General features: G+C 51.3%; 1 protein-coding gene across 1 annotated transcript in view; it reads left to right on the top strand.

Annotated features, from left to right (window-relative positions):
* The first annotated feature begins 1,921 nt into the window (after window positions 1–1,921).
* LOC142588869 (uncharacterized) overlaps window positions 1,922–16,489 on the top strand; it is a 371,216-nt gene continuing 356,648 nt past the window's right edge. Inside the window, exons 1-2 of the mRNA XM_075700688.1 lie at window positions 1,922–2,417; window positions 10,606–11,610. Coding sequence (XP_075556803.1) covers window positions 10,617–11,610 — 994 coding nt within the window. The 5' untranslated portion in view covers window positions 1,922–2,417; window positions 10,606–10,616. The remainder of the gene's footprint in view (window positions 2,418–10,605; window positions 11,611–16,489) is intronic.

The following is a 16,489-nucleotide window of genomic DNA, read 5'->3' as shown; positions in this document are numbered from 1 at the left end:
GCGTATTTACTATGCGTGTTTACTCCGTATTTACTCTGCGTGTTTACTCCGTATCTGCTCTGCGTGTTTACTCCATGTTTACTCTGCGTGTTTACTCCGTGTTTACTCTGCGTGTTTACTCCGTATTTACTCTGCGTGTTGTCAATCAAGAGTACCCGTGGCGGCGGCAAAGTACGGCGTTCAGCTGCTGAGCAACAAGGTTTTCGGTTCGATTCCCGAGCGCGGCGACTGCATTCCGACGTGGACAAAAAAAATTTTAAAAAGAAATATGCACTTAGACTTAAATGCACGTTAAGAAACCACAGGTAGTAAAAATTAATACGCGCCCTTTCCACTCCTCTATGGTGTCCCAACACTCAACTGTGCAGCTTCGGGACGTTAAACCTAATTAATAATAAATAATTAAGTGTGAAATTCTCTACAAGGGTGTGCGAGGGTCATAAAATGTGGAAATATATGAGACAAACAGGTATTCTGTCAGAAGAGGCGTTTAGAACCGGTTCATTCGTTCTTACTGTCGTTCAAGTCCTGCACGAATGTATAAAACTGTTTCGCCAGTTTACCAACAGCCCAGATTTGTTTCGTTCGCAGCGGGGCTTTCCTTCTTTCTTGACATACTTCACTTCGATTCAAACGACTGTGACAGGTGGTGTCGCCGACGCCGATGCAAAAATTTGAGACAGGACATCGCCGCGGAGACGCATGCGTAGTCGTAAAACGTGCTTTGCGTCACGGGAACGAGCTTTCCGCTGACGGGACAAGTTTGCCAGTCGGCGAGTTTACTAACCGCGGTATTAAACTGGCTGCGTAAACGGATATCGACTTCCCCCGCACCCATCGGAACGGAAAAAGGTGAGCTATAAGACGAGAGTCGGTATTCAGCTACAGACGTCCAGGCAGAATCGGAGGTCAGAGACGTCAACATAAACACGGCACGGTACGGTAAAAAGGCACGCGAAGCGTCTACCGGAAAGCTGCTCGACGGTGAAGCGGACATGCAGGGCGGGTTGCTGGTCACAAAGATAAGGAGCGCGCCAAAGAGAGGTGAAGAAGACGACGGGACAATCCACTCTTGGGTGTATGCGCGCAACGGTGACGGGGGCTCTGCCGTTCTGCAGAAGATAGGACGACATGGGAGCCGTAATCTGAACGTCGCCGTATCACGCCGGGCGGCGTCACCGCCGGTGGCGTTCTCTTATAAAACGTCCTATAGCCTTCTCCGCGAGTGCTTGACGCGTCGCGTCTATTTACACACACACGCACGCAGGCCCACGCCATTCCAACATTCCGCGCACGCCAGCGCTTACTCCGGACGCAGCTGCTGCATCGAATATAGCGGCAGGTCACAGAGCCGTGCAGCGTTCCTTCCCGAAACCTCTTATTCGTCATCCGTCGAGGAAGAAAGAAAGGAACGGACAGAAAACGGAAAAGCGCCGACGTTTTCTTCTCGTCGGCGCGATCGACTCGGTCGCTGGAGGCGCATGGACGCGTCGAAGTCGAGCGCTTCCTCAGCGACTCGGGACCGCGGCGAAGGCGACGTCGTGTGAGTGGCGGGTGTGTGTGTGAATCCGTCCCTGCGACGTCGGGCCCGGCCGCGGGCAGGGCAGGGCCGGCTACGAAAGCACACTTCTGCTGCTGCTGCTTCGCTAGCAGACGACTGCAGACGCGGCCAACGTTTTTTCGGAGTCGGGGCGCCGGCGGTGTTCAAAATTAGCAGCAACCATCTTCCTCCGTTCGCTCCTCAGTGAAAGCAAAGAAAGAGACCCTTGCGGGTAGGTGTGTGGGTTTTCGGCGGGTGTGGGGTTGGGAGGGGAGGGGGAACGGGGGGGGGGGAAGCGGAGGGCATAGGAACTTTCTCGAGCTTCTCGCAGCGGTCCCGGAGGGTGTGTGCGTGCGTTCCGCATCCATTTCTCCCTCGCCGGCGTCGCCGCCACCACACCCCTTCCACTCCTCTTCGTCGCCCCCATCCCTTACGGGTCCTTTCCAGCACCGGGCCAGTGTCGGTGGGCGAAGGAGCCAGTGCGCGCGCCCCTGCCTCTATAGCCGCGCAAGGGACAGCAGGCAGCCCCGCCGCAGCTTCTCGAAGCTGCACCGCGACCTCAAGAAGAAGTGACCGGACGGAGTAGCCGCCGTGGAGTACACGCGATCTGCCGCTCACCCGCGCCGGGGCTACCCCTGGAAGGAAGAACGTGTCTGTGGCGCATCGAAGAAGAATACACGTATACGACCCGGCCGGGCTTCGCTTTTTCTACCTTTCCAAAGGCGTTTCTCGGGTACTTTCCTGTCTCTTCGCGAGACGTCGTCTGCAAGTTGGAAGGGGGAAGCCGTGGACTTGAAGACGCGAGAGAGCCGCTGAGCCAGTGATCCCTCGCCGCCGTCGCCACAAAGGGCTCGCCGAGAGGACGTGCCCGGACAGGGTAAGCGTAGCAGGAGCAGCAACATTTGCAGAGCTTCGAGACAGAGCCCTCTGTCCCGCTCTCTCTCTCCCTTTAATTCCTTCTGACGTGATGCGTTATGCGCACCTGACCTGCATGCATGGATGCGGCCTCGAAAAGCCCGTCGATGCAGACGTGCCGTTGTGTTTTCTATGGCGTCCGGTGTCTCGGAGATTGCCCGTCTCGCGTCGGCCCGTTAACCGGATACGCCGGGCCATCGGAGAGAGCGCGTACTCGCCGCTGGTTTCCCCTTCTCCCGACCGGCCGTTGATGCGTGCGTAGTGCGTCCAGGCTGGGAAAGACCGACCGACGGCGGCTTGACTGTTCGCGCTAAACAGATAGACCGTTTATACGTGCGTGTGTGTGTGCGTGTGTCCGGCGTCGTCGTCCCCTTTTGTGCGCCTTCGCCTATACGTGCTCTTAATTATCTCTAAACATGGGCCGCCGACGGAGATACGGCTGGTGAGTGTATGTGTGCGTACGCCCTTCTGATCTTCTTTTTCTTCTAAAGGCGGAGAGGGAAGTGAAGGTGAGGGTTACGAAAGGCCGGTATTATATGTAAGCTCAATGGACTCATCGCCGGCTCGGTAGAGCTTCGAGTTGACACGCAAGGTTAGATTACCCGGTTTGGTAAAAGAAAAGCCCGCCAAGATGTTTAAAAGATAATGGATAGATAGGTGACTCTCATTAGAGGGACCTTCGGCGGTAGGTCACGGGACCGCTGCTTTCCTTCGAGTGTGCCTCGACTCGACGAAGATCCGACTCGGCGCGGACGAATCGCTGAATACACGCGCAAGCAAGCTTTTACTTCGAAGCTTGATTTCGACCATTCAATCGTACGCGCTTCGTTCTTCAGTCGAGCTAGATAAAGTTGTGCGGAGGTCGATTTAAACAGATAAGATCGACATTGTCGTGGGATTAGCAGGGAGTGCGTTTTATCGCGTTTTGCTGGACCTTATAAAAGTTTATTCACTCAATCACTCACTCACTCACTGAACGCATGAAAGGAGCGTACTATATATATATATATATATATATATAGAACCCGGGGAATGAGCTTATATACGGTAGATGGAGCGTATAGGAAAGAAGTGGAGCATGGTCAGATTTCCGGTATAGGGGCTAATCTTAGCGCGTTAGCGCACAGTAAATTTAAGAAATCGATACGCTTTGCGAGATGCGAACGCTATATAGAGACGCGACCTTCGTTGTCACCTCTCCTTTGGAAACATAGCAATGCGTCGTTAAAGGGAAGCTCCGGCGTTTCTTTTTTTTTTTCGCCATATTAGGATATTGTCATATTCAAATGGCATTGACAGACCTGTCACAGGCAGGGTGATTAAGTTTGCTTGGAAATTCATCAATAATTTTAAATAACCAATCAATGTGATACCCAAACCGAAGCGGGTAGCTGATTCGTGTGACGTCACGGTGAGTCGATGACGTCAGATCCTACACTACCACAATGTAAACACTCAGAACGCGTGCTAAACACGCAGTACACTTGGCTTAGCTAACGCCGAACAAGCGAAGCTGATGATGTCTCCTCACGACACAGGGAGCTTTTACAGAGTTTCCGAACTGGACAGCGGCGATTTAGGCGACGATTTCAGCGGCAGTGGCGGTGTAGTCTCTGATACCCGCCGTGGTTGCTCAGTGGCTATGGTGTTGGGCTGCTGAGCACGTGGTCGCGGGATCGAATCCCCTCCGCGGCGGCCGCATTTCGATGGGTGCAAAATGCGAAAACACCTGTGTGCTTAGATTTAGGTGCGCGTTAAAGAACCCCAGGTGGTGGAAATTAATCCGGAGTCCCCTACTACGGCGTGCCTCATAATCAGAAAGTGGTTTTGGCACGTTAAACCCCATAATTATTAGTCTCTGACGTCACAAACACAGGGTGGCCAGTAGAAAGTCATGAGTCGGGAGCGCAACCAATCTTTAAAATTCATTTTCAGGAAAACTGAATGACTCGGAGCCATATCGTTTGGCACAGATAATCAGAGTGCAAAAGAGAACGTATATTCCAAATGTAATTAAGATCAGTGGACATCGAAAAATCGCCGGAGTTGCCCTTTAAGTAAACACAAGTCATATTGACAATTAGGTCTTTCCTGAAGGCATCGTTCATGTTTCTGTTCTCACGCAGTCAATTAAAAAAAAAAGGCCGCTTACAAAAGTAATTATTGAAAATTCGTTGTGTTTTTGTTGACACTTTGTTGGCGTCTCTAGACATTCTGTTGATTTGCAACAGCACATCATCATATTTTTTTTAATGAAGGAAGGTCTCGTTTGATCTCTTTCGAACGAGCCTGGCCGCCTCCATGATCCATTGTTGCTCGTGTGTCACAATATCAGTTCGTGGCAGAATGCGCGTAAACGTCGCCTGTTCACGTGTATGAAAAAAAGGCACTATGAGCTTTATTTATTTGTGTGTGCGTGCGTGCATGCTTCGCGAACCGCTTAGCAATGGGTTTCGCGCCCTTGACCTTGGGACTCGGGTGTGAAAGCGCGGCCGCAGCAAGCAACGGAGTTCTTTCTCGCTCGACAAACCGCAGGACGGCCACGAGGAACTAGACTAGACACGATGACTATTAGCTAACGTTAACGACAAGTTCCTTAAATGCCTTTTCTAGACACGTGTCACGTATGCTACGAGGTTGGACGATGGCGCTCTTTGGCCATACCTGGCCCTTGCGCCGTTAAACATGACACATTCATTCGTTCAAGGTTGGATGGGCCACATGTGTCATTTCCGCAGTACTAATAAGTTGTTTATCAAAATAAACAAAGGGAAAGAAAGGATCGGAAGTTATTGCTGACCACACTCGCGTAGTCTGCTCACACTTGAACAGCGGTCACCAGTAGGGGGTGGGGGTAGGAGAGTAAAAGGACAGGGAGAGACGATAGAATAAGAGAGGGGGCAACTACTGACCGAAATACAACAGAGCGACTGTAGGTAAGACTTTATTCCTCGTTTCTTTGATATATGTATGCTGCAAAATCGAACAACAAACGTTTGAGTTGTCTAGTATCTTCTTTTGTCCCGTCCATGGCGCTAGAAATGACCCTAGCATTAAACCAGCTCTGAAACAGACTTCTAAAGGGCCCCTATCCAACACCACCTAGACAGCACGAGGCCTGTTCGCTACGCCCCACGACGTCACGCTACCAGGCCCGAAATTTCCATTGTCAAGGCTGGCGCGACGAAAGCGGTGAAGTCAAAGTCATTGTTGCCTATCTCGGGAGCATCCCCATTAGATTCTACGGCAGTCGGGCCAGGTAGCATGACGTCATGAATAGGAGCCTACAGGCCTTGTGCTATCTAGATGGTCTTGCACTATCCACCTCTGATAATTTCATAAGTAGGAATCGCCTTCTCCTTTCCGGTATTTTCCGGTCTCTTCTCCATACAACGTGAGGCCAACAGGGCCATGCAGGTGCCGTCACCAGCGTATACGCTGTCGATTGGTCCATCTGCGAGGTTCGTCAGTTCCGATTCTTCTGCCATATAGCACGTTGTTGTTGTTGTTGTTCCGTCTTTGCCACGCAGTCGTACAACGCCCGCTCTTCCTCGCCGCCTTGCTGGCCGGTCGCGTGCGATTGGCTGATTTACCCTGGCGTGTACAGCGTGCTTCTCGCTGCGCATGCGCCGGCAACGCGTCGCGTAGCTGAATGAAGCGCGAAGTCCCGATAAGCGGAAGTTGGCGGTAAACAAGGACAGCGTTGCGTTCCAAAGGAACCGAGGATTGAAACCTGAATCAAGTTTTCGATTACTCCTTCCTGCTGTCGAAACGGTGCCGAATGCGAGAGGAGCGCTTCGAAATTCGCGGCCTCACGCTGACGTACACCTGCGCCGAGGTTTCCCCACCGGGACATGAAATTCAGAGAGAGAGAGAGAGAGAGAGAGAGAGAGAGAGAGAGAGAGAGAGAGAGAGAGAGATGTTTGGTTGTCATTTTCTGTTGTAAAGCACTATTGTCCGTTTTTTTCGTGAGCAGCACCTTCATACACTGTAAGATACCTACACTGTATAATTACACTGTAAAATCACACCCTTACATCCAAAAAGGGTGTAAGGGTTTAAGGGCTTTCGATCGATTCATACCCTTGCTCACTTTAAGGGTGCAAATTATTTTGTAGTGAAATTATATAGGCCATTTACGACAACGACATCAGCAAATTTTGTTCTTGTCGGGGCACCAAGATAATGTCGATGACACGTACGGGATATTACGTACGTACGGCATATTAGTATCAAGGTAAAACTCTTTGTGTTTTCTAACGTTCACGGGGCCGACCATGCTTAACCCATTTGCGTATGGGAAGGGTATGCAGGGTCAGCAAGTCTTTCGTCGCTGTCACGTGATCTGTAAGACCTGCGCATTGGTGCGACGTGTTGAACGCAAACAAAGCAATTAGCTCAGCGTCTCGGGGACGGCGACTCCGTCTTTATTTAGCGTCGTTTAGTGAGAGGGGGCTGAGAGGGGGCAGGAGGGGGGAGCAGCGGGAACATTTGTCAGGACCTGCGGATTTACAGAAACGCCGGCTCACGAGAGGGCCCTCTGTATGTGGGACACCCCAATTAATCCTCGCGGAGTCACTCCACGTTGCACGGTTCTGACAGCGCATCCTGGCATCTTCGCCGTAGCGCATAAAACTTTGCGTTTCATTATGTAATCACGTCGCGTCTACTGTAAAAAAAAAGGTTGCAGAGCGTGACGTCACAAAGCTGCGGTGGCCTTACGTCACTACCGTCACTTTCAGTGCGGGCAAAAAAAATAATATAGAAGAAACTGGTACGGCTTGCGCGACAATAATAGGTTCCTTATACCTGGTGTTCCGTCGGCACAGCGTAGTCGTACCAATGCACCTGTACCAACTATAGCCCATCTATCAATGCTACTGAAAGTGAAGAAAGAACCTCTGCAGGCGCATGGCAATCCGAGCAACTCGTACATCAAATAGAGCGAAGCTGTATAAAGGAGCTCTAACACATTTTTGAATCTCAGTATCATGGTCAGGTTTGCCGCTGTGTCAAATCAACCCAGGACTTTGCAAACGCTTCACCAAAGCCGGTGCTGTTTTCTCGCTATACCCGAGATATATGAATCGCTTCGCTGTATCCGAACTTATTACTTCTACGCTCGCCTTTATATCCGGCGAAATGTGGTCCTGCATGTTGCGTCGGCTCCTCTCTCTACGATGCGCCTGTTCCTCTTCGGTATCGGCCACGCTGCCGCACGTTGCTGCCGCCACCGCATGAAAACCGCAGGGAAGCCGACACCACACGAGAACCGCACAAAAAACCGCACGAAAAGCCACACTGCAGGAGAACCGCACGAAAAACAATATCGCACAAGAGCTGCACGAAATCCGACACCTAACGTGAGCAGCACGAAAACCGACACCGCGCGAGAACCAGACGACGACCACACAAAAACCGGACGATAACCACTACTGCACGAGAACCGCACGGAAACCTACACTGCACGATAGCCGACACCGCACGAGAACCGCACGAAAAGAGGACACTGCACAAAAACCGCCCAAAAACCACCACCGCACGAGAACCGCACGAGAACCACACAAAAACCGGACGAAAACCACCGCTGCACGAGAACCGCACGGAAACTTACACTGCACGATAACCGACACCGCACGAGGACTGCACAAAAATCGACACTGCATAAAAACCACCGCCGCATGAGAACCGCAAGAGAACCACAAAAAAAAAAACCGGACGAAAACCACCACTGCACGAGAACCGCACGGAAACTTACACTGCACGATAGCCGACACCGCACGAGAACCGCACTAGAACCACACAAGAACCGGACGAAAACCACCACTGCACGAGAACCGCACGGAAACCTACACTGCACGATAGCCGACACCGCACGAGAACCGCACGAAAAAAGAGGACACTGCACAAAAACCGCCCAAAAACCACCACCGCACGAGAACCGCACGAGAACCACACAAAAACCGGACGAAAACCACCGCTGCACGAGAACCGCACGGAAACTTACACTGCACGATAACCGACACCGCACGAGGACTGCACAAAAATCGACACTGCATAAAAACCACCGCCGCATGAGAACCGCAAGAGAACCACAAAAAAAAAAAACCGGACGAAAACCACCACTGCACGAGAACTGCACGGAAACTTACACTGCACGATAGCCGACACCGCACGAGAACCGCACTAGAACCACACAAGAACCGGACGAAAACCACCACTGCACGAGAACCGCACGGCAACCTACACTGCGCGATAGCCGAATCCGCACAAAAACCGACACTGCACAAAAACCGCACAAGAACCGCCACCACAAGAGAACCGCACGGAAAGCGACACCGCACGAGAACCGCACAAAAGCCACACAAATACCGGACGAAAACCACCACTGCACGAGAACCGCAGGGAAACTTACACTGCACGATAGCCGACACCGCACGAGAACCGCACAAAAGCGACACTGCACAAAAACCACCACCGCACGAGAACCGTATGGAAAGCGACACCGCACGAGAACCACACAAAAACCGGACGAAAAGCACCACTGCACGAGAACCGCACGGGAACCTACACTGCACGATAGCCGACATCGCACGAGAACCACACAAAAACGGACACTGCATAAAAACCGCACAAGAACCACCACCGCACGAGAACCTCACGGAAAGCGACACCGCACGAGAACCACACAAAAACCGGACGAAAGCCACCACTGTACGAGAACCGCACGGAAACCTAAACTGCACGATAGCCGACATCGCACGAGAACCGCACGAAAACCGACACTGCATAAAAACCGCACAAACACCACCACCGCACGAGAACCACACAAAAACCGGACGAAAACTACCACTGCACGAGAACCGCACGGAAACCTACACTGCACGATAGCCGACACCGCACGAGAACCGCGCAAAAACCACCACTTCACGAGAACCTCACGGAAAGCGACACCGCACAAGAACCGCACGAGAACCACACAAAAGCCGGACGAAAACCACCACAGTACGAGAACCGCACGGAAGCCTACACTGCACGATAGCCGACATCGCACGAGAACCGCACAAAAACCGACACTGCACTAAAACCGCACAAGAACCACCACCGCACGGAAAGCGACACCGTACGAGAACCACACAAAAACCGGAAACCACCACTGCACGAGAACCACACGGAAAATTACACTGCACGATAGCCGACACCGCACGAGAACCGCACAAAAACCACCACCGCACGAGAACCGCACGGAAAGCGACACCGCAAACATATAACTTGGGCCTTCATTTTATGTCCTAATATTAGTTCTAATATCCCGAAATTAACGACAATAGAGTTTACAAAGAATACTTTATGAGTGTCAACTGATTTAGTGTTTCTCTTCAGTGTACCTTTGAGTGTTCTACTGCGGCGATTTCGTTAGACCTTGCTTTATTATGAATGTGTTCGCCCCAATGTATGTCTTGAACTACGGGCATGTCGGTGCAAGGTGAAATGACAGTGCCTGTCTTATCATATGTCCTGCAGTCGCTTCTTGCAAGCTGGCAAGTTGTCCACCTAGCCACAGCCTACGCCATCGCTTGCCTCCTCCCATGTCGTAGTTCCAAGCCGCATATACCCTGCAAAGCGGACACGCTATTCCCTGTAACCGCAGTACATGTATCTCCGCTTTGTCTTACGTATGCCACGTCCTTGCCGTGTGCGAACTTTTCCGTAGAGCGAGAGTGGCGAGATAGTTTTTAGGCAGCCATAACCACCCGCTTTTCCGCAAGCAGTGCAGGCAGTTCCCGCTTACTCTATCCATTCGTGAAGCTTGCCGGTATACATAGTCCCCGCTTCTGCAAGCTGTAGCAGTTGTAGTCGGCGTGTTCTTCTACGTACAGCGCGCACAAGGACATGAAAGACACAGATAAAGTATGGCACACGAACGCATCGTGCGCCATCTTTATTTCTTTGTCCTTGCGTCTTCTCCTTGCGCGCGCTGTTCCTGAAAGATCGCGCATCACCAAATTCGCCCAAGCCAAGCACCCTTATTGCAAGCTATGTCAGCGCGCAGTCTTGCATGGTCCGTTGGCATGCGGCGGCGACGACGACCAGCCTATATCGAAGCACGGCCGTCTTAGCTCCACGGGGCCAAACGTCGTGTTGCCCAGGTGGTTCCGGGATGGGGAATCGACAGGGGCGCGGCAGTGGCGGAGGCGCCGCTCGCGATGGCGAGTCGCCCGGCAAAGAGAGTGGGCGACCTGAGCCGCCAGATTCGTCCTCGCCGCCGTCGTCGTCGCCGCAGCCACTTCCGCAGCCGCAGCCGCAACAACAACAATCTGTGGTTGAAAACCCTGCCGCAGACGGTCACGAGGAGGAGGACATGGCCTCTTCCTGGCAGCAGCAGCAGAAGGAGATGCACCAGCAACAGCGGGAGCTGGAGCATCAGCAACAGAGGCGCCTTCAGGAGCAGCTAGCCGCCGCTCGCGGCGCCTCGGCGCCACAGCAGCGGGCGGCGTCTTCGACGCCGTCGCCCCGCCAGCCGCCGAGTCCGGCCGGCGTGCGTGTCGTCGAGGTCAAGGCCGACGTCTGGAAGCCGCCCGGCTCCGCCGCGGCGGCGGCCAGGACCCCGGGGCAGCAGCAGCAGCAGCCGTCGCCCCAGTTCCACAAGCACGTGCAGTTCCAGACGTCGCCCTATCCAGGCCAGGAGACCTCCCCGGCGATCCAAAGGCCCCAGCCTTCGCCTTCGCCCAAGCCGTACAGACCGCCTCCCGGCGCTGCGGCTGGCACTAGCCAAGTCCAGTACGACCAGCCGTGGTATTCGACGCCGCCGCTGCAGCAGCATCAGCAGCCTTCTCCGCGGTCTCAGCCCTCGCCACGACTTGGGGTGGCGGTACAGCAGCAGCAGCAGCACCACCCGGCGCAACTAACGATCTTGACGACCCCGAACGTAACGATATCGACCGGCGCTGGTGGTGCGGGTGTGCCGAGTCCTCGTCGCGTGCCTCTGGACGTGGTGCCACAGCCGTCGGGACAGCGCGTGTGGTCCGAGGAGCCCGTCTGCGAGTACGTGGAGCCCGGAGGACCCAGCCTGGCACAGCAGATCGCCCAGCAGTCGCAGGATTACGTGGACGAAAAGGAGCTCGAGTACCGGCTCGCCATCCAGCAGCTGCAGAGTGAGTGACGTGGACCGGCCACGTGTTTCTTTATTCTCGTCTTGGCGTAATCGACGCGCCCTCACTGGGTGTGTAGGGAACTAGAGCCGAGGTGGCCCCCGTGCAGGCAAGTAGCCCGGCGATTGGACTTAATCTCTAACAGCGTTGCTATAGTGGAAGCAGTCGCTTCGAGTATCTTGAACACGGTGGACATGAGCAAAAATTTCTTACGGTGGCCTCAGTAACGAGTTTATTCGTAGAGATAGCTAGTTTCATCGTAGATAAATTTATAGATCTTAATCAAATCAAATCAAATCAAATCAAAACTTCATTTCATCTCTCAACAAAGAGAGAAGCAACAAGAACGAAAGAAAGATGACGTCTTTTCATTGTGTCGGTGGTATGTCCAATTTCTCATAATGTTTGGCCGAATGTACCATGACACTGAGTTAATGACGCGGTTGTAGAGTGTCGATCTTGTGTCTCCAATACCCCTATGTCACACCTCACGAGCGTCGAAGCAGTTTTGACCAGCAGAGGCCGCGCTAATTCAGCGACGCCTAGAGCGCGCCGCTGCCTGTCGTCGTTATAATGAGGTGTGAGCATTTAAGCTCAGCCGAATGCGTAACTATACCTCGGAGAGGTTCCTACAGCTGCCTGTAGCGGGAGAAGCGGCACCACTCTGACGACTGCTAGTCTTACCATGTGGCCGTTGCATTATAAACTCCAAGCGCTTCTTTACGAAGGCTCTTTTTGAGAAGCCCTCACAGTCTGCGGTCCGTCTGACCAGCTGGTTCAAGCCAAGGGGTATTCGAAATTTTTCATCGCTTGACTTTGTAAGGGTCGACAAGTAAGGCGCAGACTGAACACTCCGGTCAACCAGGGACATTTTTCAGCTTGTCCGGACTCCGCGTTTAGAAGCATTTCTCTCGAATCCGGATCATCGGTGAAGTTCGCCGCACGAATGGTGTGGAGCGCTCCTTGCGGATGCGTGCGCTGAATAGACCTTAATTAATTAATTAAATTATGGGGTTTTACGTGCCAAAACCACTTTCTGATTATGAGGCACGCCGTAGTGGAGGGCTCCGGAAATTTCGACCACCTGGGGATCTTTAACGTGCACCTAAATCGAAGTACACGGGTGTTTTCGCATTTCGCCTCCATCGAAATACGGCCGCCGTGGCCGGGATTCGATCCCGCGACCTCGTGCTCAGCAGCCTAACACCACAGCCACTGAACAACCACGGTGGGTGTGAATAGTCCTAAACAGGTGAAAGCTCCTTTGAGGGAAAGCATTAAAACCAACGGGCCTGTTCAGGCACACACGTATATGCTATCGGGGACAAACGAAGTTCGAACACGTGTTTATAAAGCAGGACAGTTTTTTTTTCTTAGAGAACAAGAGCCCGAGAGCACGACGTCGCAACGTTGCCCATCCGGTTATCGATAACGGTACATGCAACCGATCAGGCGTACAAAACGAAATCGTGCTAACGTCGCACGAAGTGCTGGAAGCAAAAAAAGCAAAGAACGCATTTTAGTTAGCCTTATCTTGCTCCTATTTAACTTGTTCACGATACATTACGATTACCTTACCCAACTGATCTTGGCCATCCGACGTACAGTTTTGTCGAGCGCAAGGTTGTTGTTGAGAGGCCTGTCAATGAAATACATGACTTGGTCAGCTGGAGTGCCTAGACTGGACACCAAGAAACTCCGCCATATTGTTGCCAAATTCTCCACCTCGTGAGCTCTGATTGGTCCGGTGCTTTCCTGAACCCTCTCTGACTCTTGAGCCGTTTGGCTCAAAATGCCAACATGGCGGAATTTGACAACACGGCCGGATCTGGCATGGAGTGTTCAAAGTAGCGTTCCAGGTCTCAGGCGGCAGAAATGAAATGCGGTCCCTAAACGAGCAAAATTAAGATACACGTTTTATTCCTCTAATGGCCCAACGTGTCATGAACACGCTACGCTGAGATCGATTCCTCGCAATTCGGATTTAGGCACGGGAAGTTTCACGCATGGCCTACAGTACCGCTTTTTGATATGTCGGAGCGAGCTTTCAAGTTGTGCAGTTCAGTACACCAATTACTAATTAATTAATACACTAATTAGGGTCTGACTCAAGCAGGATTTCATTTTCTCTCCTTTTTAATATCTTTTTGTACAAATGCATACTCTCCATGGCCAGATGTACGAAATGTGAATATATATATATATATATATATATATATATATATATATATATATATATATATATATATATATATATATATATATATATATAATGTGCAACTGTGTTCCGGCTGCAGGGTTAAAGTTTTGAGAACAAAGTGATCTCCTTAAGCATTTCGCAAACTAGTGGAGGTGTGCAGCGAGGCGAGGGCGGCATCGAGCATGCCAGCTCGGCCCCGGAGCTAGGAATATGTTGTTATCCTGAATAATTTTGGTGAGTACCCACGGTGGGGCGATTGGCCATGAATCAAGTGGTTAAGAGCAACGGACAAGAGGAGAAATAAAGAAGAAAAAAAATGAATACTTACAATCATAGATAACAAGTGCACAGTGTGCGGTAGGAACTATAAAAAGAAAGTGACAACAAACGCAGAGTTAAAAAAATTACGAATACGTTTAGCAGGGTTATCGATTGGATTCGGGGAGAAAGTTTCGAACTGCCAAGCAAACATGTCTGTCACTGAAAGCGTGAATAGAGGCTCGAATAGAGGGGCGAACAAATTTGCACCGACACGGTGTAGTGGAGCTTGCAAAAATATTTTTCTAAACTAAGAGAAACGTCTGCACGGCAAAAAAAAAAATGAGAAAGAAATGTTATGTCTCTGGTTCGCCACATGAATGACCATTCTGAACTCGCGCTCTTGTCATTGTCCTTTTCTTCGGCCGGATACACTTGCGGCAGGTGGCAACGCTGCTAGCAAACTAAAGCAATCTATTCGTACCAACAGGAGTGGCAACTTGTTTTCCGTGTGCGGTATATAGAAGAAGCGCTGAGAGAAGCCCACTGATAAGCGGTCGACCCACAATGGCATACCGAAGGGAGAACAAACACCCGAAGTCCAGGATAGGGACCTCGTTGAGAGCCGGTCGAGTGTTCTTATCTGCAATGTGCCAGAAGAGCATGCCAGGTTGCGAACAGACTGTTTGCTCAATCCTGTGTTTACGCTGCCTTAATGTCATACGTCAAAGCCAAACTTTCACTTTGTGAAATGTTCGAGAAGATTGAGCATAACCGAACTCTACGAAACCTAATGTATCATACTTTTTGACAAAAATAGCGGTTAACTATAGCACAGTTTGACCCAGTTCATTCGTATCACTTTTTGATACGCCGAATCTGATGCCTCGAAATTCTTATTTGAGCGCTTTAACGCAAGCGCGGAGGTGCCCATAGTGGCGTGTTTGATTACGCCGGAGGGAGTTTGTTGTACCGCTTGTTATTTAGCCGCTTAGGGGGCAAAACAACAAGCGGTACCTTGTTGTTTCCGAAACCCACATAAGGAATGGGTTTCCGCGTCTCCCTGATTTGGCGGAGGAGGAGGAGGACAAACTTTATTTGCTCTAATTGGTTAGAAATTAGCGGTGGCAGATGTGGTTGGCCGTCTTCACGGTCTTCTTCCCCATCTGCGCCGGGTCGACTCCCCTATTCCAGGGCACCACTGAGGGTGGCTACTCGGTGAGCGTGCCTTACTAGTCCATGCTGGACTTTCGGGTCGCTGCTGGAGAGCACCCTCTCCCACTGCTCCGCACTCGGGTCTTTTATTTGAAGGAATTGTTGATTCTGAACGCATCCCCATGTAATGTGATTTGGCGGGCATTCAGGCACCCAATCGTTGCGCTGCTGCGAAGCAGGTTACCCATGGTGAACGGCTTTTTAGCATTTAGTGTCACCCACTTCACACAGACTCCAAAATATGCGTTCCATATCTGCGTAATCTTTATAAATGCCAATAGCTAAAGCTCTTTGGCGGGTTCTGTTGACGAATGTTCGCCGTCGTGCAGCATGCTGTGCGTCAGAGCTTGTCGTTTCTCCAGGTGACGGTCATTTCTTTACGTATAATAAATACATCGCATAACTCGAGGACACCTAGCCGTGCGTGGCTTTGATGTAGACAGCTGCCAAGTGTCGTTCCGTGCCAAAACATCGCCCGGTGTATATCAGCCTTGCACCAAATGTCGGCAGACGTATCGCTCGTATTACCTACTCGAGAAAATGGCCAGTACTCACAAGAAAGTTCTTCTGCTAGCTCTGCCCCATATAATAACGGGTGCCGGCCAAATCGTGATCGCGGGCATATTATTAGTCAAACGGGCAGACCAGTAGCAAGCAGCACTTACGAAAGGAAAGTTTCGATAAGTTGACCCGAAATCTTTTTTTTTTTTCGCAAGCTTGCTCTAAAAAGTGCTCCGAAGAGGTTTTGCTATAGACTGAATTTCCTATTTAATTCCTCCATCCAAGCTTCTTCTGTCACTGCGTGACTGCCCTTCACTTTCCTTGGCACCCCTTCTGTTGTCATGACAGACAAACGGTTATTTGCATCACGCCTTGCACGACCGCAGCGGCTCCAACTTCCTCCAAGTGCTCCTCTACGTATAGCAGTCGCTTCACTCCACGGCGCTCTGGCGTTGACTGACTGCCACGTTGTTTACATTGGTGGTCCGTCCGGAACCAAAGATTCTGCGCACCTTGTGATGCGCAGGTATGCGCTCTCTCATAATGAAAAAACAAAATGGACAGTCTTTCATTTATAGACCGTTCTATACAGTCCGCATAGCCTACAAGGAGTCTATAGTCTAGCGTCGTTAACAACCACGCCTATTTCTTTTTATCTAGGTGCGGTCCATGGAACTGCAGACGCTGCTTGGAGAAATTGTTTCTAAT

The sequence above is a fragment of the Dermacentor variabilis genome, chromosome 7 (genome assembly GCF_050947875.1).
Source record: "Dermacentor variabilis isolate Ectoservices chromosome 7, ASM5094787v1, whole genome shotgun sequence".
In the NCBI taxonomy this organism is placed as follows: domain Eukaryota; kingdom Metazoa; phylum Arthropoda; class Arachnida; order Ixodida; family Ixodidae; genus Dermacentor; species Dermacentor variabilis.
Note: the sequence above shows the minus strand (reverse complement) of the source record. Positions and strands in the feature narration are given on the sequence as shown.